This window comes from Neolamprologus multifasciatus, chromosome 3 (assembly GCF_963576455.1).
Source record: "Neolamprologus multifasciatus chromosome 3, fNeoMul1.2, whole genome shotgun sequence".
Taxonomy (NCBI): domain Eukaryota; kingdom Metazoa; phylum Chordata; class Actinopteri; order Cichliformes; family Cichlidae; genus Neolamprologus; species Neolamprologus multifasciatus.
In genome coordinates, this window is record NC_140441.1 from 23,097,101 (window position 1) to 23,120,556 (window position 23,456).

At 39.0% G+C, this 23,456-nt stretch overlaps 2 protein-coding genes across 2 annotated transcripts; both read right to left on the reverse strand.

Moving 5' to 3' along the window:
- Nucleotides 1–1,778: 1,778 nt before the first annotated feature.
- Nucleotides 1,779–4,635, reverse strand: LOC146522060 (uncharacterized; the record flags this gene model as incomplete). Its single annotated transcript, XM_085150255.1, has 7 exons — nucleotides 1,779–2,027; nucleotides 2,128–2,190; nucleotides 2,271–2,333; nucleotides 3,661–3,720; nucleotides 3,853–3,915; nucleotides 4,034–4,084; nucleotides 4,473–4,635. Coding segments are annotated over 7 exons (471 nt in total), but the record flags the coding sequence as incomplete, so codon positions are not given.
- LOC146522061 (Fc receptor-like protein 5) lies at nucleotides 4,636–22,065 on the reverse strand. The gene is made up of 8 exons (XM_085154120.1): nucleotides 21,897–22,065; nucleotides 9,982–10,251; nucleotides 9,606–9,881; nucleotides 9,161–9,457; nucleotides 7,561–7,821; nucleotides 6,155–6,403; nucleotides 4,819–4,938; nucleotides 4,636–4,643 (listed from the first exon to the last, which is right to left on the reverse strand). The coding sequence occupies exons 1-8, from the start codon at nucleotides 22,063–22,065 to the stop codon at nucleotides 4,636–4,638; spliced, it is 1,650 nt and encodes a 549-aa protein (XP_085010246.1).
- Between the last annotated feature and the right edge of the window lie 1,391 nt (nucleotides 22,066–23,456).

Below are 23,456 nucleotides of genomic sequence, written 5' to 3' on the forward strand. Positions count from 1 at the left end.
GATACTGTCAAAGGAGGTAACACCTCAAATCTGATGAAACACCTGGCGACGCATAGCGTTTTTTTTAAAAGCCGAGAAATGCGCCGTATTTGATAGCTTGCTGCGAGACCTCACACCGAGCACATCTACTGCAGGTGTGGTGCCTGTTATCGGACCCGAGTTTGCAACATCCCCCAAAAACCCGAAGAGTAGAGTCCTGGCCCCTAGCCCTGCCAGTGTAGCAGAAATGATGAAGGATGATGATGGCAGCAGTAGCCGTTCTTCTCTGCGTGAGTAGCTTAATGTTGTTCGTGTGTAATTTAAGTTGAGTAGGCTAACCATGTTATTACATTAATGCACGTAAGGTGAACTAGCAAACATCATCATAGCTACATGCGGCTGTCTTCTTGTTTGATGGCAGATACTCCCTTCACCCTGGCCAAAAAGGCTAAAATGACCAAATAAAAAGTGGGAAACAGTTAAACATGAGAGGTTTTTAGACAAAATTGGTGTTTTTTCCATTGTTTAAGCACTGCTTCCAGCCAAGAGTGATACCATATTTGCCCCATAGCTGCAGAAAAGGCTAACATTGTTATCCTTTTACAAAAAAACAGCTGAACATGAGAGGTTTTTGGACCAATTTTGTGTTCTCCATTCTTTAAGCACCGGTTAAGCACCGGCACCGTTTCAAAAGTTCTGGTTTGGCACCGGTATCGGATAAAACCTAAACGATACCCATCCCTAGTTACACAGTACATGTTGGGAAATAATACCAAAACCTGTATAGTGCATTATAAGATATTACAAAACAACAACAATAGTGCATTTCGTTGCGTTTTACTTGTGACATGTGCAATGACAATAACTCTATTCTAGTCTAACAACAAACAAAGTAACACTCCTGTGCCGTTGTATTTGAATGTCTGTGTGTCTCTGTGAGTTAGTCATGTGACACAGTGGTGACCTGTCCAGGTCTGCTTCTGGATGGAGGGTAATAATATTTTCAAAACAAACAGACAAATAATGCAGAGCTGCACCTCACAGTGTGTACTGACGATGTTTTCGCACCCAGCTGTGTTTTGTTCCTCTAGAAAGCCACATGTGGGACAAGCACAGGACAGTGAGTGATGGCTCAACATCATCAAAGGCCATGACTGGATCATCAACTCGCAGAGCTCTGGACACAAATATCCACTGCGACCTTTCTTTCTTCAATAATTAGTAATTAATAATAGTAGGAATGTGTACATACATGAATTCAAAGTACTTCTAAATGGAGAGCACTGCGTATCACAATACAGCTCCAATAAAAGCTTTAAAGCAAATCATAAAGCCATGAAAATCTAATCAAGCCCAAACAATATTAAATCTTTACTCAGATTAAAATACAAGAGAAAGTGAAGTCAAGGTTAAATTTATTTATATATGTTTAAAACAACAGAGCTGATCACTGTGCTCTACATTCAAAATAAATAACTTTAAGAAAAACTATGTAAAATTCAGAAAAAGTGAGAACAGCAAGCAACATTAAAATAAAATAAAAAATAACATTCACAGCTTCAGATTAAAATACAAGAGAGATACACTAAAACTACAATAAAAGTATCTGACATTAAATGAATCATGAAGCAACCAGAGCTTTTTCATGTTTTTATACCAACTAATTATTTTTTTACACAATATAGATCTTTACACTCAGACAGTAAAAGTATTTGTGGGTGTTTATACCAGCACTTCCTAATGCGACTCTGCTGACTTTAAGTTGCTGCTATTAGTTACTAAAAATCACAGACATTTTCTCTGTGGAACAGGATACATTCAAAGTTTTATACAAAAGCTCAACAATGAATAAAAATAGCAGCTAAATATAAAGAGCATGACTCTGAAACAGGACACATCTCTGTGTGCTTTATGCTAAAACTATATATCATATTATTATTCAATATCATTAAAACTAAAGACTGAGTGTGTCTGATATTTGGGCAGCAGAGGAGCAACAGTGGATTCATTAAATGCTTCTTTTTGCTGCTGCAGCTCTCCTCACTGACCTGTAAGACAAACACACAAAGAACACAAATGTCCAAGTTTCAGGATGTTCGTCATTTAATAACTTGAAGAATAACTCATCCTGCATGGCAGCATAATTACCAGGAAAGCTTCCTAATGTGACTTCAGAATAAACTGCTGCATCAGCTGCAGGACTTGATTTTCCTGTGAGTGGAAAGAAGATTTTAAGACAAGATAAACATGTTGAACAACATTCACTGGAGGTGATGGCAGACTTTGTTTACCTGCTTTTTTCTTGGCTTTTTCTTTTTTGGGGTGTTTGACCTCAGCATACATCAGACTGTCCTCTAAAAGAGAAGTCAGAGCTCAGGACACATTTGATCAGCAGGTATATGACACAGAGCTGTTGGACATGTGGACTTAGAAGTGGATTTAAACTCCTGACAAGTACAATACATTTCAAGAAATTGAAATAAAAATCAACTGTTAGCGGCGACACTTCAGCTTGTGTCTTATTTGTGTGTGAGAGGTGGATGGAGGCTAATAAACTCTGGCTGTCTGAACTCAGATGCATCTGATACTCATTGCACTCACTGCTGTGTTGAGATCCAGCTCTCCCAGGTACTCATTGCCAGACTGTTGAACTACTCAGTTGGTAGCATCACTAAGACCACATGACTTGTGATGTTTATGTATACATTTGATCAGCAGATATATGATACAGAGATGTTGGACACATGTGAATTTAATCTCTGCAGATCAAGTCTGATTTGAAAGTCCAAATGAGGAAGCAGTAACATAGTACAAAGTCTTCCAACTCTTTTGAGAGACAAAAATAATTATTTCAGTTCATAAGTCCACAGTGATTGGACAACTGAAACTTTTGACTGTGAACTCCACAGTGCTTTCTTACAATGTTACTCATCTTTAGCAAACTACATAAAGAACCTCGAACCTTCCCAAACAGCTTCCTTTATACTCATGTGCTCGTCTGCATCACTCCCTTCTTTTATCCCTTATTAATATTTTATATGCCCTACATCTATTCCACACACACACGTTTCCATCCTATTGGCACATCCAATACTTTCCTGTATAAAAAAGCCAGCTTAAACAGTGCTCTGCTGTGCCTCCAGTGATCGAGCACACTCAGATTATGTGTTTTATTTGATGATGTTTGGTTTTGTGATCAGTGGTCTAGTTCAGAATCTATGGATGCTGTGATTCAGTAAATCCAGCTGAAAAGTGGACTTTTTTGCCTCCCAGATTAAAGACTTTAATGAAAAGCAACCCAACAAACCTGTTGGTGAGATTAACCTGTGATCTGATGAAGAGACTGAACTCAAACTGTGGACGAAGTTGTTTTGAGTTCTTTGCAAAACTTCTGTCCTGCTGTGTTTTCTGAATCACTCAATAAATTTGTTCTCCAGTGTGTCTGTGTTTGAGTGCTTTGAATGACCACAACAACACAACAACACAGTATCAGGTTAAACAAATACACCCGATTTAATGACTAACCCACCAAAACCCTAAATGACTGCAGATTAACTCTGCTGATGTGTAGCAGCTCAGCTTGGTAAGTGAATAACTAAACTCCATGTTGACCTATAATTAGATGCAACATAATGAAATGACACATTTCAGTACAAACACTGAAGACTGTTGTGTCTGTACCTGCAGCTCCCGTCTTCACCTCAGAGTAAACAGCACTCTGCTCTGGTTTATGATGCTTCCCTGTGAAGATGATCAGAGTATTGGACATAAGGAAATAACTAACTCTTAATTTTTAAAAAATGTTTATTTATTGTATTCTTACATTACATTTACATTTATTAATTTTAAAATGCACAAGTTTTATGTACTTACTCTTCTTTTCAAAGTTTTTAAGTTCAATAAGAGAGTATGTGACATCTTGATGGTCATCTGATCCTGAAATGTTCATATTTTAGATACAGGATTGTAAACATTTCACATGGAAATAATTTTATTAAATCAAAAATAAATTTCTTCTCTAAATTCTCTGTGTTTTTCAACAAATATACTGCACCATTTCTGTTGTCTTCAACCGGCGTAACTGAGTCATAGATGTGATTGGTACCTAAAAAAGGACGAGCCAGGGTCACATTAATCATTGAATAAAAAACTAAAGTTTAAATAATTCTGTTTAAGTCAAAACCAGGACTATAAGATATTTTCAAACCACGATCCTATAATGTTGTTACTGTTTGTGTTGTTATGATATGAAACAACAACATTGGATTCTTTCAGTCGGGTTAAAGACACAATCAGGTTGTAAAATCCTGTTTATTTCTCATTTTATGTTCATGTGTCAACTGGCTGTTTGGATGTTTGTCCAACTGGATTTTGACGAACGTTCTTTGAAAAACTGCTGAGCACAAACTGAACCTAAAAACTGTTACTGTTAATGAAGACAGATTTAAAAGTCAATATTAATAATGATAATAAAGATCGGTTTAAATGCTGACCTGGATGAACAGAGTCGTACACATGAGTTTCATTCAGGTTGACTCCATGATTTGTGGAGGAGCCCGGACTGTGACTCTCAGACTGGATCGACCTAAAACATGAAATAAACACAATAAACTCAAAAGTAACTGATGTTTGTTTAAAATAATAATAAAAAGTATTTTACCAACCTGGTGAAGCATGAATCTGTGAAAGAGACAAATGTTATTACACATGTTTGTCATGTATAAATTGTTCCACTGATATTTAGTGTCATGAGGTCAGAATACATGTATATGTGTGAATAATTAAATTGTATGTAGTAAATAAACTCTCTAATACAGCATGAAAAGAAGAGGCTCTTACACTTGGACTGTTTGCAGCGATATAACAAGAGCAGGAGAATAATAATGAGAGAGACTCCACAAACCAGTCCAACAATCATCCACACAGGAGATGAAGAGCTGTCAGCAACTGACACAGTTACTGTAACAACAAACAATAATTAATTATTAATAAAGTATAAAACAAACACTCTGAGAGCACAAATCTCTGCTAAGGCAGCTTACTCTGTTGACAGTATTTACTTAAGGGGACAGTATTGTATTTGTGTTTATTTTATTTGTTAGTTTTATTTTTACTGTCAGAATTTTGTAGTGCAGTAAAAATAAGTCCAAAGGCAGATTTGTTTCAACATGACAACAAGGGCAGATGTGAAAAGTAAAAGTGAGGTCAGACGTCAAACGTAACATGATATTTTAAATCTTTATACAGTACTTTCTATATGTTGACAATACACAGCAACTTTGAAAGAATCATAGTTTTTCTATGTTATAAGGATTTTTTTTAGTCATAAAGTTGACCTTGAAGACCTCGGTGGCTGTAAGCCAAATGTTAATGGATAGTTAACATGACTGCAGCTCGTCAGTGAGGTAACCAGGCAGGTCTGCTGGGATCCTTTCTAGGAAAATAAGATTTGTATGCTAACAGATTTTCCCCTTGTTTCAGTTTCTTCCTGCTTCAAGATTCATTTTTATGCCATCATTCACCTCCAGTCAGACGCCTGCCACCTTGGATCATTACCCCCCTATTCACCACCACCGCTGCCCCCCTCGGAGCCTCTTCCTCACTTGCCTGCCTGCCCACCCTTCAGCAGTTTCCTTGGGCCTCTGCCTCATCCTTTACCCCCACCTAGTCTGGACTCCAAGTAAGGCATTGTTGCAGCCACTTTATGAACACTCTCTGTCTTGTCACATTCCCTCTCAGATTTCCTGCCCTAACTGCTCTCTCCTCTCCCACAGATCTGCCGCCCTCACGCTGTTATGTCCGCTCCTCTGGCCTGTCTCTCTCACCTCATTTAAGATGTTTTTGTAGGACTCGCTCCTTAATTTTAGGTTCATTTATGTTTTGTTCTTGTTGACCAAGTCAAAGCTCACAGTCTGTTGTGTTAAATTATTTATCCTTTGTTTGAATAAAGAAACTTTCACTGATTACATCCTCTGCTGTTTTCACCTGAGTCCCTCACTTGAGTCCTGAATCACAACGATATTAAACCTGACAATTTAGAGATATTACATAATAGTTTTATAAAGTTCTGACTAAATAGACCCAGGTGGCTTCAAAACATTAAAAGAGATAATATGATGTTATTTCTCAAGCATGAAATCCATTAAAATCCATCAAATGTTTTGATCCTGCTCACCTTTAACTGACATCCAGCTCTGTGCTGACTCTCTTCCTGAGTACTGACACTTGTAGAAACCTTCATCAGACTTTGACACTGCAGAGATCTTCAGCTCCCCTCGGGTATCATTTTGAAGAAGTTTGTCATTGTGATAGAAAAACACATTGGAAAGTATTTTTTGTGTTCTCGAACTGCAGCTCAGATTAACAGAAGCTCCCTCAGTCACAGGATGAACAGGACTCACCAGGATAGGATCATAATAATAATCTGTGAAAACCAAAAAACAAACATATTGTTTTAGTCAGACCAGCTGATGCAAACCTTGGGTAATTGTATTTGTATAGCGCTCCTAAGGATCCCAAAAGCTCTTTACACTATACACAATCATCCACCCATTCACACACTGGTGATGGCAAGCTACATTGTAGCCACAGCCGCCCTGGGGCGCACTGACAGAGGCGAGGCTGCCGGACACTGGCACCACCGGGCCCTCTGACCACCACCAGGCAACGGGTAAAGTGTCTTGCCCAAGGACACAACGACCGAGACTGTTGGAGCCAGGGCTCGAACCGGCAACCTTCCGATTACAAGACAAACGCCCAACTCTTGAGCCATGATCGCCCACCTTTGCGAAAAAGCTGTGAGTCGTGTCTAATGATCTACATGCAGACCTGGCTTCAGAGAGATTTTCTGAGATTATACTTTTGGAGATCTCAGCCTGGTTTTAATGACTGGAGACAATATTGAACAAGTGACAATATTTCATGTTTAGATGTTCAGTTACAGTGGGTTCATCATGTGGATCATTCATGTAGTCAACATTTGCATTTTTTAGAAGGCTGAGCGTCCATGGAGTAAATAAATGCATCATGTTACTATTCTATATGGAGACTGTTGAATCTGTTGATATATGGTATCACTACATGGTTTTGAAAACTTTCTGTCAAACTCAGATCCCAAATTCAAAATTTGATTAAGAGGACTGGAAATATAGTTGGGATGCTCCCTTCATCCTCCCTGCAGGAGTCAAATTATTAACAGTGACATAATTTAATGGTTATAGTTGAAATTGTAAACATTTGTATGTTTGTCTTATTTTGCATCACGTGTTTGCCTGAATTTTTCTGAATGGGGACAATAAAAGTTCATCTAATCTGATGACAGAGATGTTGAGCTTTGTAGAGTTTTATTCTGACAGAGAAAATATAAAATTACTATGTGCAAGTTTTTACAAACGTGATTATGAAAAGATCAAGTGAAATGAGACCAACAACAGAGAATATTTTGATGATTTTTTGTCTAAAATTGTCTCAGTTTTGTTTGTTTTGCCACATAGAGTTACTTCACATACAGCAAAGCTGGGACAAATGTTCATGTGACGTCTAAATCATTCAGATCCAAGAAGTAAATGTATAATAACATACTCTGTACAGTGATGTTGACTGCACTGCTGAACTCTCCTGATCCAGACTCACACCAGTACACTGCAGTATCTGACTTTGATGTGTAACTGATGTTACATGTGGATCCAGTCATTCTCCAACAGTAAGAGAGTCGGCCGTCCTCAGAGAACTTCCTCACTCTCCACTCAGTGAAGTTTCCCTCACAGGTCAGTGAGACAGAGTCAGAGGTGAAGTGTTGCACTCTGTCAGGACTCACTGTGAGAGACGCTGCTGAATGAACATCTGGAAACAACATGCAGTGAAGAGACAAAGCTCACAGATGTTAGGATTCAAAATATCACAGTGAAAATATTCCTTTGTTTGAACTTTGTTTGAGCTCACCCCAAACAGGACTGAAATGCTATCACCCCATTTTACTTCAAACTGGCACACCAGTAAACCAGGACTCTCATGATTTTTGATCCCCTCTTTGACTCAGACTAACAATTAACTTTTACACCATCAAAAGCTTCGAAGGCATCAATGAAACATAAACTGATGAGTTATTTCCTCAACATTTGTTTAGTTTCCTTCAATATAAACACAAATCAGTGCCATGTTTAGATTTAAAGCCAAGCTGGTTTTCAGTGGAGTTAATAAACATGTTTAATCTGTCAGCAGAATTCTTTCTAAAACTTTTCATATTATACTGACTGATGTTAAAAACATATAATTATCAGGACTTTACCAGCTTTAACCCTGATCAGCACTAATAGAACAGACAACACTGAGTCTGACAACAAGCCCTGAATCACACAGACAGTCAAATAAATAGAAAACAAAGGAGCCGAATACTGATATGTTTAAGATGATATAACCCACATGCTTTATCTGCTGGCAGCTCATGTAGAGCTTGGTACACGTCATGTGACATCATGAGCTTTGAGTCATCACTCTCAGCATCATCCACCTGATACAGATCACTCTGAACACACTTCAGTCATTTGCTGTAATGTTTCTGTCATAATTCTGTGATATTGTCTGTTTCACAGATTCCTTCTACAGTGAGATATTTTGCAGCAGCAGGACCAAAACTAAAAACCTTTGAAGTATATTTTAAATGAACAACAACAGCAGCTGCTATTTGTGACGTCTTCTTCTAGCGTCCATCTGTAGTCAGTGTTTGTCTTGTATTTGTCAGAGCTGTTAACCTGCCTGCTGACATCTTTGTTTCTTTATTAACTATATTTGACTTTTTTATCTGAACACTAAACAAAGAGTCTTAACTGTGTAAATCCTGTCTGTGCACTAAGTAAAAATAATCAGTACAAACAGAAACACGAGTTTAAGTATCAAAGTAAAAGTATTCAAATAGAAAACATTTAAAACATCATAGATGTCTTTTGTTTTTCACATTATCACATTAAATAAAACTGAAAAATAAGAAAAGAGGGAAACAAGGAAATTCAGTTTGATCACAGAGAGAAAGGAAAATATTCAGTTCAGTTCTTCTTTTGGGGAGTTTTAATGTACACAGACATCAATAGTTGTCATGGAGATGAGATTTTAATGGTCTAAATGTTGTTGAATAAAAATGATGACCTAACATGAGCTTATTGAAAGGACAGAGAAACAAACTGACCTGCAGACCAGACAAACTTTGGTTGACTGTCAGTGTGATACTCTGGGTCTCCTCTTCCAGCTCTGCACACATATCCTGCTGTGTGTGTCTGTCCATGAATGATGTAGGAGTCCTGTGCAGTCCCACTGCCACCAGGTAGCAGCTCATAACTGTAGGATTTCTCTGATAGATCAGGAACAGCTTTATACCAGTAGAAGCTCCATCCTGCAGACGGATGTTCAACCTCACAGTTCAGAGTTACTGAGGCTCCAGGACTCAGCCATGATGGAGACACAGTGAGGACAGGACGGGGTTTATCTGTTCAACAAAGATTTTCTCTCAGTGAACATGTAGTACAGTCTCTGAACAGTGAGCTCAGTTTATACAAAGAATAATAATCTCAGTCCATATGAACAGAAACACATTTTACAAAGTGTTCAAACAGCTTAAAGCAAATATGACTTACTGTCAGAAACTGTCAGTGTGACTGAATCACTCCACTCTGTTGTTTCATGCTGTGAACTTTTCATTCTGCCCTTACAGCGATAGTTTCCACTGTTGGATGATGAAGCAGAGCTAATCCTGTATTCATTTTGATTTGGAGGTTTTATGGTGCTGTTTGTTTCCCACTCATAATCCCACTCAGTGTCTCCTCCATGGATCTCACATCTGACAGTGATCGTCTCTCCTCTGTATATCTCAGACCAGTTTGGATACAGAGTCACAACAGACCTGTTTGACACTGTTAATGTTCAAGAAAGTACAATAAAAACACATGAAAGACAAAAGGTTCAATTACCATCAGATGTAGTGCTTTGTGGGAAGTTAAAGTGTGAACTCACCAATTTTGTCAATCCAAACTGCCTGACTGTCCTCTGTGTAGTAAACTGGTTCTCCTCTTCCTCCTCTGCAGCTGTAGAGTCCTCCCTCTGAGACACTGATTTGTTCATTTCTCACAGATTCAGAAGATTTCCAATCTCTGTACCAGTAGTATTTCCATCCAGATGATGATGATGGTGATGATGATGATGGGCTCACAGAGCAGGTCAGGGTCACACTGCCCCCTTCTGGAACAGCTGTCTTGTCAGCTCTCAGTTGAGCCTTTGGTTTATCTGCAGTTCAGTTTAGAACAAGAACATAAAAGTAAATGACTGAATCAGAAAAATATAAAGAACTTGATGGAAATAATTCGATGATCGAATATCATGAAAGCTTAATGGTGAAGCTAAAACAAACTGCACTCAAAAAAGTCAACTAAGGCAGTTGTTTGATTAATTCAATAGACATTTGTATATTTAACATGAACATATTGAGTTTAGGTTTTTAAATCATTATCAGTTGTTGGTTTAACATAAAATAAAAAGTTTAATGAACTAGATTTGCATTCTTCAGTTCAATTAAATGTAATTATTTTAAATCAACAACTCTAAAACCGACGCCTAGTGCGCATGCTCAAACTTCCCAGAAGTGAAGAGGCGGGAACGCAGAGAAAGTTATATGTGTTCAGTAAACTGCCGTTTCCCTCTGCGGAATCTTCCACAATACAGGTAAGTAATAAATTACTGAAAATATCTTAGTCAAACGTCAGTTAATTGTTTAACAATGTTTTTAATTCCAAATGTGTAAGTTGTCATTAGACAGCGGGAGTGGAGCAAATACAGTGAAAATCGGGTATTAGACGGTGCCAATCTGCTCCGGCTATATTTATATTATTATTAGCATTTCCATTTCATTGTTTTTCATTTTTTTTGTTACCCGTTTTTGCAGTTAGTCTTATAGTGTTTTTAGCGGTTATTGATATGTTTAATTCAATATTTAACACGTTTGTAATTTACTTTCAAAGTAAATGAAGTTAGCTAAAGCTAGTATGGTTGTCTCATTGAACTTTTACCTAGCTCTGTTAGCATTCACTTTGATTTTAAATGACAGTTATTGCAAGACATGGTCTTTCTTCACTTTTTTTTATTATCATTTGCATTTCTTCTTTCTTTCTCTCTCCTTTTTTTTTAAGCATTCGGCCTCTAGCAGTAATGCAAGTTAAACTAGCGTGTGCGAGTTGCTAAATATTAGCTGTGTCCAAATTCAGGGGCTGCATCCTGCATTTGAACACTAGTGCATGGGAAAAAGAGCATGAACACGAGGTCAGAGGAAAAGGCAATGGCAGATAGTTATGAAAATTGCCTGTGGGACCTTTACCGCAACTACCAGCATCTTTACTGCATAGTGTGAAACACTGCTATTACATTTGGCAACAGATTGGATATTTATCTGTGAATTTTATATTACAAGAGGTATTTATATGTATTTGTATTTTTTTTATACATTTGCAACAAAATAAAAAAAAATCCACTGTGGAATTTTTATAAAGTAATTTTGTCTGTTTTCTTTACCATAGTAACACCACAAAGAAAGCTGACCCCTTTTTCTGATTGCTTGTGCCTCCTCTTTAATACATGGTAAGTTTTTACCATCATATATATTTTTTTATGATAGTTTTATGATTTAATCAAAGTGAAAAAAAAGTGCCAATAAAACCATCCTTAAAACTGCTTCTCCTTTTTTCTTTCAGTGACTTGTATGTGGCAGTGCAAGCGTTGTTCCATCAGGGAGAGTAGTAGGTACAAATTATTGAAACACTGTACAGGGCTCGCAAAATTGCTAGCCCGACGTTAGCGATTTTTCCAGTCGGGCTACCAAAATCTATCTCTGCCCTGCCCGTCGGGCTGTCATAGGAAGGAAAAATATATGTCAATGCTTTTGCATTCTTTTGGAAATGTAGCTGGGTAATTATGTCATTGGCATCGGTGAGCCACTGTCAATATGTGACATATTGAAATCGCGTTTGAATTTGCACTTGTTTTTTGCTTTCACTTTGCAATCGTGCGAACTGTGTATAGAGAGCGACAGTACTGATTGGTGAGTGACGATCATTTGCGCACCAATTCCTCTGACATTGTCTTATCAATCGTTAGCTTACTATGCAAACATGACAAGTGAAATCTCCCGCAGCTTAAACATGTGAGAGGTTGATCGTGCAGAGAATCGCTGAGCGTTATGTGAGTGCGTGTGTAAAAGCAGCAGGATATATATTTTAGTTCTGCTGAGCCAAATAAGACAGGTCAGCGTGAAGAAGTGACAGCCAAAGAAAAGCTTACCACAAAACAGAAAAGTTATGACAAATCAGACTATAAGGCAAAAAGAAAGTGCAGCTTTATGGTTTCATGGACAAAAGAATTTCTGTGGCTGCAATATGACGAGCTAAATAATAACCAGGGGTGCACATAAGTGGTCCGCAGGTGCGCATTCGCTGTCAAAATAAAAAACGCGCACAAGATAAGAAGTTGCAACGCGTGTTTGCATACATAAGATTTTCAGGAGGAGGACAGACATTTGTTTAGAACTCTTAAAGATGTCGAAGAAGCTCCTTTAAGCAATTACTTTGGTGTTCCTCCACCTCCAAAGAAATGTCAGAAGGAGTCCGAACCACAAAAGAAGCGCGTGTTCTCGGAAAAGTGGTTGCAGGAGGTGAGCTGGCTTCAAACAAATGATGAACGCACAGAGATGTGGTGCAGAATGTGCCGTAAAAATCCCACTCTAGCGGACAAAAACAGTGCCTTTTATATGGAGCAAACGCGCGTTGCAACTTCTTATCTGGTGCGCGTCTTTTATTTTGACAGCGAATGCGCACATGTGGACCACTTATGTGCACCCGTGTAAATAACATAATGTTCTGCCGGGTGTGTTGTTGGTTTTCCCTCGATTTCTGAGTCGACAAGCGCCTTTGTTACTGGGACCAGTAATTTTAACCCTGGAGAACCCATGGGGTCAAATTTGACCCCATGGGTTCTCCAGGGTTAAAATTACTGGTGGATCAGAATGGATCAGAAGTGGTTCAGAAATGGATCAGAAGTACTGTTCTATTAATTATTTTTCATTTAATTTTGAGTTTGTAGTATAGGTACTAATTCACACATACCATAATGCTGTCATGTGTTGAATGAAGATAGCATTGGAGTGCTTTAGTGCCCCCCTCTTTTTTCTTTTCTTTTTTTTTCTCCTTTGTAGAACAAAGTCAACATTTTACAGAAACTGCATTGAGGGGTTTTCCCAAAGAAATGTTCATTGTTGTTTTTAGCTGCACTGTTACTATGTTGTGTTTATGTGTCAAGGGCCTGTAAAGTTTAAGACCACTGCCACCTGTTAAGTTCACTGTATTATTGTGTCCATTTTGCTTGCTAGCATGTTTTAAAACACATTTCAAGAACACTCATTTCAAGTAATTAATTGCATTTGAAAAAAAATTGTCATCTGTCATTTAATTTGATGTTAAGCCTTCTGTTTCTATTTTAGTTTTACTTCCTAATTTTTTTTTTAATCCCTATATTTTTTTTTTACTTATGGATTTTTTGTTGTTGTTGTATTGCCCCCAAATTATTTCTAATTATTTTATTTTTCCAAATTCACACAATAGTAATTCTATTTTGTCACATGTTTTAACTTGCCAAGTGAGAGATGTATTTTTATCTTTTAGTTTATTTTTTTTAAAATACAGTTGATATATTGAGCAAATTTTGCATCTGTTTTTAGTTGTGGAAGCTTTGGTTCCAACATATTACCTATGTAAATAAGTATTCTAACGTTTTACTTTTTGAAGTGGCATAATGCTTGCAGGTGTACAAAAATGGTAAGCTTTTATATTGTCCACTAAATCCAGTTAATAAAGTTAATGTTATCATAATCTGATTGTGAATTTTTTTCATCAACCCCCATATTGGTTTATTAAGCAAGACTTGCAGTAATTGCCTTGATTAACAAAGTAGTTGTTGAAACAACAAGATTTAATTGTATTTTCCTAAACTTTTTAACTTGTGTAGAATGAATTAAAACAAATTTCACTCTACATACTTAAATAAATCACTTCAAATCAATGTAAATATAGTATGTTGATCCAACATAATCTGATTACATTAAACTACCAAATGCTAAATGTGTTGGTTTGACATGATCGAAAATGGTTTATTGTACTTGGTTAAATTGTGTGCAAAAAGGGTGCCATGATTAAATTGTGTTCATCCAACAACAGATTTTTTTGAGTGTGTGTCAAACATACTCTGTAATACTGTTTTGAACAGCACCATGATTTTTATGTGTATTTGCAATTAATTACATACATGAATAGTTCAAATAATTAATTTGAAGCATGACTGAGTTTATTGATCAGTAATGAGAAAGTAACCCAGGTTATGATCTGACTGTATTTCGAACATTTGAGAATTTTAAGTGTGAGCAGTTATAATTTCATTAATGTTATTTTGTATTTTTCTTTTTGGTGTATTGTTCCTTTATCAAATGACAGCCAATCAGTGTAACCACGGCAAGCAGGAGAAACCTGAGTGAGGGGAAGAGATTCAGCAACAGAGCAAGTTGTGAACAGATGCATTTTAATTTCCAGTCTTTGACAGTGATGGTGTCCAACTTCAGTCCTTGTGGATAAAATCTGTTTGGTCTGTTATTTCAGGGCTGTTAGTTATAAACTCCTGGTGTGAACAAAGACTCTGGTTTTAGTTATCTGTAAATGTCTAGAGCTCTACAAGAAGATGACCCTAAAAGGAAACAAACATAGCCTCAGATTTGGAGGTGCTGATCCTCACCACCACTTCACACTCAGCTGCGAATGGTTCCAAAGCAAGCCGGAGGCCAGTAGCGGTTTTAGATACGGGCGACACGGGCGATTGCCCGGGGGCGGAATCGTAGTGGGGGGCGGCATCACGGGTATCGGCAAAAAAAATAAAAAAATGCTCGTACTCATGCTGCCCCGACGTCATGCCAGCGCATATTGGGAATAGCATAGGCACCGATCGGTTTTCTATCGGCCATTTGCTGGGAGTAAGGGCGCCCTCCGTTTGCGAGGTGCGCCTGCTGCTTGCGGCACAGGGAGGAGAGGGCGGGGCGGCGGGGGATTCTCTGGTGGCTGGAGCAGCGTCTAATAACCAACTCGCAAAGTAAAACAAAATAAAAACAAACCAACAAACACGAAAACAGCAGACATTATGATACAGGTTTATAATTTGCACCAATGTTTTTTCGAAATTCTATACGCAAAAAGTGAGCGCGAGAGCCCTCGGTGCGCCTGCTCGCTGCTGAAGTCAAAGTAAACTTTATTGTCATCTCTGCTACATACAGTCCAGTATATAGAGAGACGAGACGACGAGGCTCCAGTTACAGCAGTGCAAGTAAACAAACAATATATATAAGAAGAGTAAGAAAATAAATATACACTTTAGGACGAGGGGTAAAGGGATCAATAACAATTTAAAATTTACAGTTTGATGATTTAAAGTCTCACACACAAGCCGTCGAAAGGGGAGGGGGGCTGGCTGCTGTTGTTGTAAATATTGTAAATCCAAGTCCATTATGTATTCATTGGGTTTTGTGAAATCTCAGAAATGCACCCTAGACAAAGTGAATCTGTGAACTAAGGTGTAGGTCTGTTAGATCATGTTGTGGTGATCCTCGAGTTGGGGGATTTGTGTTCATACTGGAGTGCAAAATTAAAACCAATGGAAGATGGACAAGAAAAGTTCAAAGCCATCAGGTCCTCAGTTTAGAAAAAATAGAAAAGAAGAGGAAGAGAAACGAGCAAAAGATACAGGTAAGCAGATGTGTCAGTGGATAATGGCAGGTCATCCTGAAACAATCAGAATCTGAATACTTTATTAATCCCTAAGGAAATTATGTGGATTACAGTTGCTCCTAGAAGAAATGGTAAAAATAGCAACATTAACAGACTAAACTCCAAACAATACATTATACATTATGTTACAGATTTTAATATTAATCAGTCATTGTCAATTGTTGATTTGTCCTGTTCTCATTGTATGAGGAATTATGATGGCTGTTTGATAGCCGTTTGCATACAATGCATACTCTCTCTCTCTTCATGTGTGTGTGTGTGTGTGTGTATACAACAGTTCTATGTTAATGTACAATCCTTAATATGTTTTGTGTGTGTGTGTGTGTGTGGGGGGGGGGGGGGGGGGGGGGCGCCAGAGGGAGTGTTCGCCCAGGGCGCCAAACAGGCTAGGACCGCCACTGCCGGAGGCCATCACCTGATGAAGGCAACAGAGCCACATCATCTGTGAAAAGTTGAGATGAGATCCTGAGACCACCCAAGTGAAAGCCTTCCACCACTTGGCTATGCCTAGAAATTCTGTCCATAAAAATTATGAACAGAATCATGACAAAGGGCAGCCCTGGCAGAGCCATCACCCGCCAAGCTCTTGCAACGGTTATATAAGTATTGAAGCACAGGCCGAGGGGGCGGTGTGGCAGCAATTTCTCACACCAGCCTATTAATTAACGAAAGACCAAGACAGACTTTTAATTCATTTGAAAGCCTGATGCTTAGCCTTGTCCACCCCAGCTGTAAAACTCAGAAACCAGTCTTATTGTTATCATCTATCGTCCACCTGGGCCTTACACAGAGTTTCTGTCTGATTTCTCAGACTTTTTATCTGATTTAGTTCTCAGCTCAGATAAAATAATTATGATAAACATGATTTACAACCTGAATAGGTAATAAAGTGATAGATCTTTCAGCCCAATTCTACTTTTTCCAAATAATCCATCATACAAAATGTAATCAAATGGAAAAGTCTCTTTTTAAAACTTGTTTTATTTGTTTTAATCTTTTAACTTTATGCATCAAGCAAAAATTTAATTATACGCAACAGTCTCTGACTGGAAGAAATTAGTTTAACATTTAAACCTATTTTCTGCACATTCCAGCACATAAAATAAAATATTTTTTGTGTTTACACTCACTCTTTCAAATAGATGCAAGTAAAACACAGCAGAAAAGAAATAAAATCGGCGGAGGTTTGCCCTGGTGCAGGTGTGCCGCAGCGGTCAGTGGAAGAATCCTCGAGTTTCTCTGTGAATTTCCCATTACGTGGTAGCGCACTCGGTGCTTGCTCGGAAGTTTAGGGGTTTTTTTTAGCTGTAAAAAGAAGTTTTCTTTCCACACACAAAGGACACTAATGTTTTTGTCACTTTTTACAGAATCAAACTCAAAGTAAGGTCAGTACTTCCACGCTTTAAACGCTGCACGCTCATACTCTCTCCCGCACTTGATATGTTATCCATTGTTGATGTGCACACAGCTGTTGTCACGAACATCGCACTCGCTTACAGCATTTTCAGTTGTATCTTGGCTGTTGTTGTCTGTGTAGTGTGCTGAGTTTTTTGATTTTTGTTTTTTGACGTGTTGCTTGAGTCACGAGTACTGTGACTTCTGAAGTGGCTGTCACCATGCGACCTTGATGATGATGATAAGTTCAGAGCCAGCTGAGAGCTGGGTTGTCTGTTTTGTTTTAGGTGATTGTTACGGCCCTAGCTGGGCCTCCTGATACTGCCCTTGTGTGGGCGTGGTGTTTTTCTCCGCCTCCTCCTCTCTTGCCACTCCTACCCCCTCTGTTTCTCTCACTCTCCTCTCTCCCCAGGACACAGCTGCTCTTGGTTAGGCTAGTTTGCCACCTGAATCCAGTCAGCAATCACCTCTGAGGCTATTTAAGCTGGGGATGAGCTGTGAGCAGGGTGGTTTTTCTCTGGTGTTCCCACGTGGGGGTGTTCTCTGGTGTCTCTGCTTTGTGTTCTTGGGGTGTAGTTATCCTGCCTGAAGTGTGGAGTTGTGGAAACAGTATAGCTGCTTTACGTGAGTAGTGTGGGCTTGTGGGCCTTGGCAGCAGTAAAGCCAACTGCTGTTAGTGACAGGGTGAGCTTCTGGGCCCCTGCAAGTGCCTCCTCGTGGTGTGGAGTTTTTGTTTGGTTGTTGTGTTCTTTGTTGTTACAACCTTTTGCCCTTTTTCCAAGTGTTATGGGTAAAACGGCGTTGCCGGCTCTTTATGTTAAGATTATCTATAATAAAGACTATTTTATTTACTAAAAACACCTGTCTGTTTCCCTTTCATTCTGTTCTGGACTCATTTGTTACTGGTCCCCTCACTCGCATGCCTGGACCCCTTCGGGGGGACGTAACAGTGATATTGCAGAAAAGTTGTCTTGAAAAAAAAGGGGGTTTGTGTCTCTCAGCCAAGAACAACTACAATCTCATTTTCTGTTTTTGAGAAAGGAGAATTTAAAAAATAAATAAATTAAAAAAAAAACAAACAAACAAAGAGAGGAGATTTGTTGTTCAAGTGGTGAAGAAAGCTAATACTGCAAAATACCATCTAGTGCATGATCTGGGAGCAATAAATGAAATCACTGAAATGATGCCACCAGTAGTAGCAAATCCCCACACTATACTGAATCCAGTCACTCCAAAAGAACAATGGCTCTCAGTGATAGACTTATCAAACGCTTTTTTTCTCAGTGCCTTTATACCCCGACTCGCAACACCTGTTTGGTTTCACTTTTGAGGGACAGAGACAGAGACCTGAAGTCACATGCTCAGGGCACACCCTCTCAGGTGAAGAGGGTAAAACAAAAGAAAAGAAGCTATACAAAATGTGCCACAGCAACAAAACTAAGCATTCACATTCTTTCTAACTGTCAGTGAGCCTGAGTTATGACCTTGGCTCCCTGTTTTTCTTCTTCCTATAAAGGTGGGGGTGAAGCTCCCGTGCAATGTGCTCTGTTCTCTCTACTGTCAGAAAAGCAAGGCCCTGACTCTCTGCACACAATATTCTCTTCATAACTCAGCAGTATGACATGTCATGAAACAGTGTAACTCACTCACAGTAAATCAGCAGTACAGGATAATACAAACCGATCTAATAAATCTAATGATTTTCACATTCTTTTAACTCAGAAGTATGATGCAAACTAAAACTACATACTGATTACACAAGAAGTATGATGTGGCCTACAGCAGTATCATGATTCACTCATTTTGATTACAGGTATAATGTAATATATAACAGCGTAATAATCTCACAACTGCTACAAGTACATTTGCCTTTCTTAACACACGCGAGAGAAAGGCAGCTATAAGAAAATGAACTTTTGGGTGAGACAGGCCCACAGGCCCTGCATTCAAGCGTACTAATACACATACATGCAATGAAGAACAGCTTACACTATAGCACACGCTATACATGCACCTATATCTCTCATTGGTGTTAAAGCAGGGAAAACTTAACAGAGTTTTGTTATTAAATGCTGAATTTATCCACTGCTGACATTTACATCAGCTTGCAGGGCAATAGGCGAAACGTTTGAGAAAACAGAAGAAAAAATAAAGACAGAGAGAGAGTCTGGTATGACCAAGCAGCAATCAAACAATAAATTTAGTTGGTAATACAATAAATTGTGATATGCAAAAACACAATACCCAAGGTAACTTAAGACCAAAAAGAGGACATTTTCCTACACCATTCATATGGACATTGAATTGAATGAGTGTCAGGGCTCAAAATACGCTCTAGTAATCATAGATGTTTTCTCAAAATGGCCAGAAATTTACCCAGTGAAAAAAGCAGACGCAATCTCAGTTGCAAAGTGTCTATGCAACCATTTCATTCCAACATATGGTATTCCTACTCTGATGGGATCAGATAATGGAACCCATTTTGTAAATGACATGATCAGCAAAGTATCTGAAGCACTAGGTTTCAGTATAAAACACCATTGTGCCTACCATCCACAGAGTGCAGGATTAGTGGAGAGAACAAATGGCACTATAAAACAAAGGCTCAGGAAAACAATGGAAGAAACTGGCAGACTATGGCCAGAATGTGTAGGCCTAGTCAAAATGTGGATGAGAATAACACAAGGAAGTAACAAACTGTCCCCATTTGAAATTATACATGGGCGACCTTTTCCACTGCCAGTTATTAGTGAGCCACTAGATAAATCAATCCATGAAACCACTCTGGCAGATTGGATGACTCAGTTGTTGACAAACAGAGAAGTTGTTTTGAACAATAAACTTTTTCTCCTACTTCTCGCAGGTTGAAGCCAGGTGATTGGATCCTTGTCCGAGTAGTACTCCAACGAAAAAATTGGAGCTCGCCACGGTGGGAGGGTCCATACCAAGTGCTTCTGACCACTCCAACTGCCTGCAAAATAGTGGAGAGATCCTCCTGGATACATCAGAGCCACTGCAAAAAGGTTGAGGTCCCAGAGGATTCCACTTCCTCCACAGAAATCAACTAGGAAAGTTTCACCCTCACTTGGTTGCTTCAGTGGTGAGGGGAAAGTGGTAAATGGTAAATGGACTGATTCTTATATAGTGCTTTTCTACTCTGCTGGAGTACTCAAAGCGCTTTATACAACACGCCACATTCACCCAGTCACACCCATTCTCACAAGCACTACCTCTATACTAGTGATGGGATTTCCGGCTCTTTTTCGAGATCCGGCTCTTTCGGTTCGGCTCACTAAAAAGAGCCAGCTCTTTCGGCTCCGAACCGGCTCCGAACCGGCTCTTCAGGTTGTTTTGTTGCTTTAATTAATTTATTATTAACAATAATATTAAATTATGCACAAAAGGAATTACTAACGTAAAAAAAGTGGTTTTATTTATATATGTTTATATATAAATATATGCGGTGGCCCCTAGAGACAAAACACGTACAAACTCCAAAACACATTTCTAGCATGAACTGAACTTCCAAAGCAGAGCTACTAGATCACTTAAATTACACAATTGAAAGCATGTTTGTGTATTTATACACAGGCACTCATATATATTCAAATAATTTAAAAACAATTTTCATTTACCTGTTACTACCACACACCAAATCCGGTCGTTGGTACTTGCTGGCTTGTGTAGGCACTAGGTAACAAAAGCTCACCATGCGCCTAGCATTCTGGAGCACTTCTGTTGTGTTTTGTACGTGTTTTGAGTTTTTATGTGCTTCTGAGTTTTTACGTGCTTCGGAGTATGTACGTGTTTTTACATGTTTTGGAGTTTTTACGTGTTTTGGAGTTTGTACGTGTTTTTACGTGTTTTGGAGTTTGTACGTGCTTCAGAGTTCGTACATGATTTGAAGTTTGTATGTGCTTTGTCTCTAGGGGCCACCGTAAATATACTTTTATTTATTCACTCCACATAAAATGTAATAAATAAATCATATAATACAAAAATCAACTATTAACATTTAAACTTTTAACTATTTAAATTTTCAGCTTTTTCCTTTTACAAATTTAAAGTGAAACAACACAAAACACTGCAAACCTCAACACAATTAAATATAAATTATAATATGAAAACAAAAATAACATGCATATTCTCTGTCATATGGGCCCGCATGAATAAACTTTCTGAATCCTTTATCATCCGCAACTGAAAATAGTTGTGGATGATTACTATACCTTTCTAATGTGACGTTGTTGTCCCTGGCTTTCTTTCTCTCCCTCTGGCTCTGTTCCTGTGCTACTGAGTGTAACTACCGCCCCTCCCCCCTCTGCCCAGCGTAAAGCACAAGGCTCGCGTGCTGAGTGAAGCGGGATAAAAGTGCGAGAGAGAGGCTGAGAGAAAGAAAAGAAAAAAAACCCACGTGACGGCTCACGATAAGGAGCCGGCTCACGTCAAAGAGCCGGCTCTAAGAGCCATTTCGTTCGCGAACGACCCATCACTACTCTATACTGAGTGCTTTCTAACTACACTGACACACATTCATACTCCGATGGATGCATCGGAGAGCAACTTGGGGTTAGTATCTTGCTCAAGGATACTTGGCATGCAGACTGGAGGAGCCAGGGATCTGAACCACAAGGCAGACAGAAAAGATGGACGCACGACAACTCTCACCTAAGAGACACAAGACCACATCCACCCTTGGATGAATAATGCCTGGTACCCCTGTGAACACGACTGGACCATCTAATGGCACGTACTGGGTGCAAGGAATGGCCTGGCTATGTGGACAACGGGCGTATTTCATACTGCCCCCAGGCTGGACAGGAACATGTGCTCCCATATTCCAGTCAGACCACACTTTCAGGATGACCGCAGTAAACACCACTTCTACTGTATGCCAGAAAAGAAGATCAACACTCCCTAAAATTCAGCCACATGACCCAATATGGGGAACGACGTACCCAAGGAATTCAAAATGTGAACTACCGGACAGACAGTACTCCATTCATTGTTCCCCCGGGTGGGAACCGGAAAAAACATGCTGAGGATTGAAACTCTGGACTACCGTTTTGGACTTGGCCTGAATGCTTCAAGATCAACAAACAGCAGAACCAGGAAATCGATGCATTACGGATTGCAGTGATGCAACATCGAGTAGCTCTGGACATGATACTAGCAGAGAAAGGGGGACTTTGTGTCCTCTTCCACAACACCTGCATCACTTACATACCAGACAATGTACACTCATCAAACATGACTGACACCCTGAATGCCTTGAGACAGATCCAGCAGGCCCAAAATCAGGACTATGTAAGCGATACAAGTGACTTGTTTTCTTGGCTTTACACTGGCTCCTGGCTACAGGTGCTAAAAACATTACTCGTTGGAGTTGGAGTATTTTTACTTTTATTTTGTGTTTTGTAACATGTATACTGCCATGTCTAAAACTCATGATTAACCGCATAATTGTTTCCACTGTTGCTGCATACATAGCCGTGACAAATGATGATGATGATGACCCCGACCTGTTGGAACATGAAGACTTTGTGTGATTAATGATGATGTGACAGAAAATGTACAACAAGATGTTACATACTGATATCGCACTCAAAAGTTTATACGTGACAAACAGGAGGGAATGTCAATAGAGGATTGTACTTAGTAGTCAGTATAAACTTTTAATGATATAAGTTTGCATATGATAGAATACTGCATGATGACCTTTTGATGACTTAGACTGTTGTTCACTACAAGACTTGTTCTGTTCTCTTTTATCAGTTTCTTTGCACAGTGATAATAAGAGCTGAACACTCTTATCTTCACTCCCTAACAAGAAGAGGGGCCGCTTCCTTCAGAATCTCACACACACACACATACACCTACATACGCACCAACATTCCTCTGTCTGTGAACAGATGTGTTCACTATTGTATTACTTTTGTATATAAATAAAGACAAGTGCAAGAACAGAGTGCGAAATCACAGGGCCCCCACTCTCGTGTGAGCGCTCTGTGACTGCCCTTGCAAGTAAAATCTGCAGCGTGTGTGTCTCCACTCTCTGACTCTCAGCTGAAGAAGTGTCTTTAGAATACATCTCTTGACAGATATTCATTCAGACTCTTCAATAATTACTTCCTCTAAACCATCAACGTGTCTTTTAGACCCCATTCCTACAAAACTGCTCAGAGAAGTCCTGACATTAATTAATGCTTCAAACTTAAATCAGCCTAT

Coding starts and splice junctions, on each gene's coding strand:
- LOC146522061 (XM_085154120.1), bottom strand. CDS start 22,065: ATGGGAGCACATGTTCCTGTCCAGCCTGGGGGCAGTATGAAATACGCC. Junction 9,458..9,605: donor CACACTGACAGTTTCTGACA/GTAAGTCATATT, acceptor TTTGTTGAACAG/ATAAACCCCGTCCTGTCCTC. Junction 4,939..6,154: donor GAGCTGGATGTCAGTTAAAG/GTGAGCAGGATC, acceptor TTGTTGTTACAG/TAACTGTGTCAGTTGCTGAC.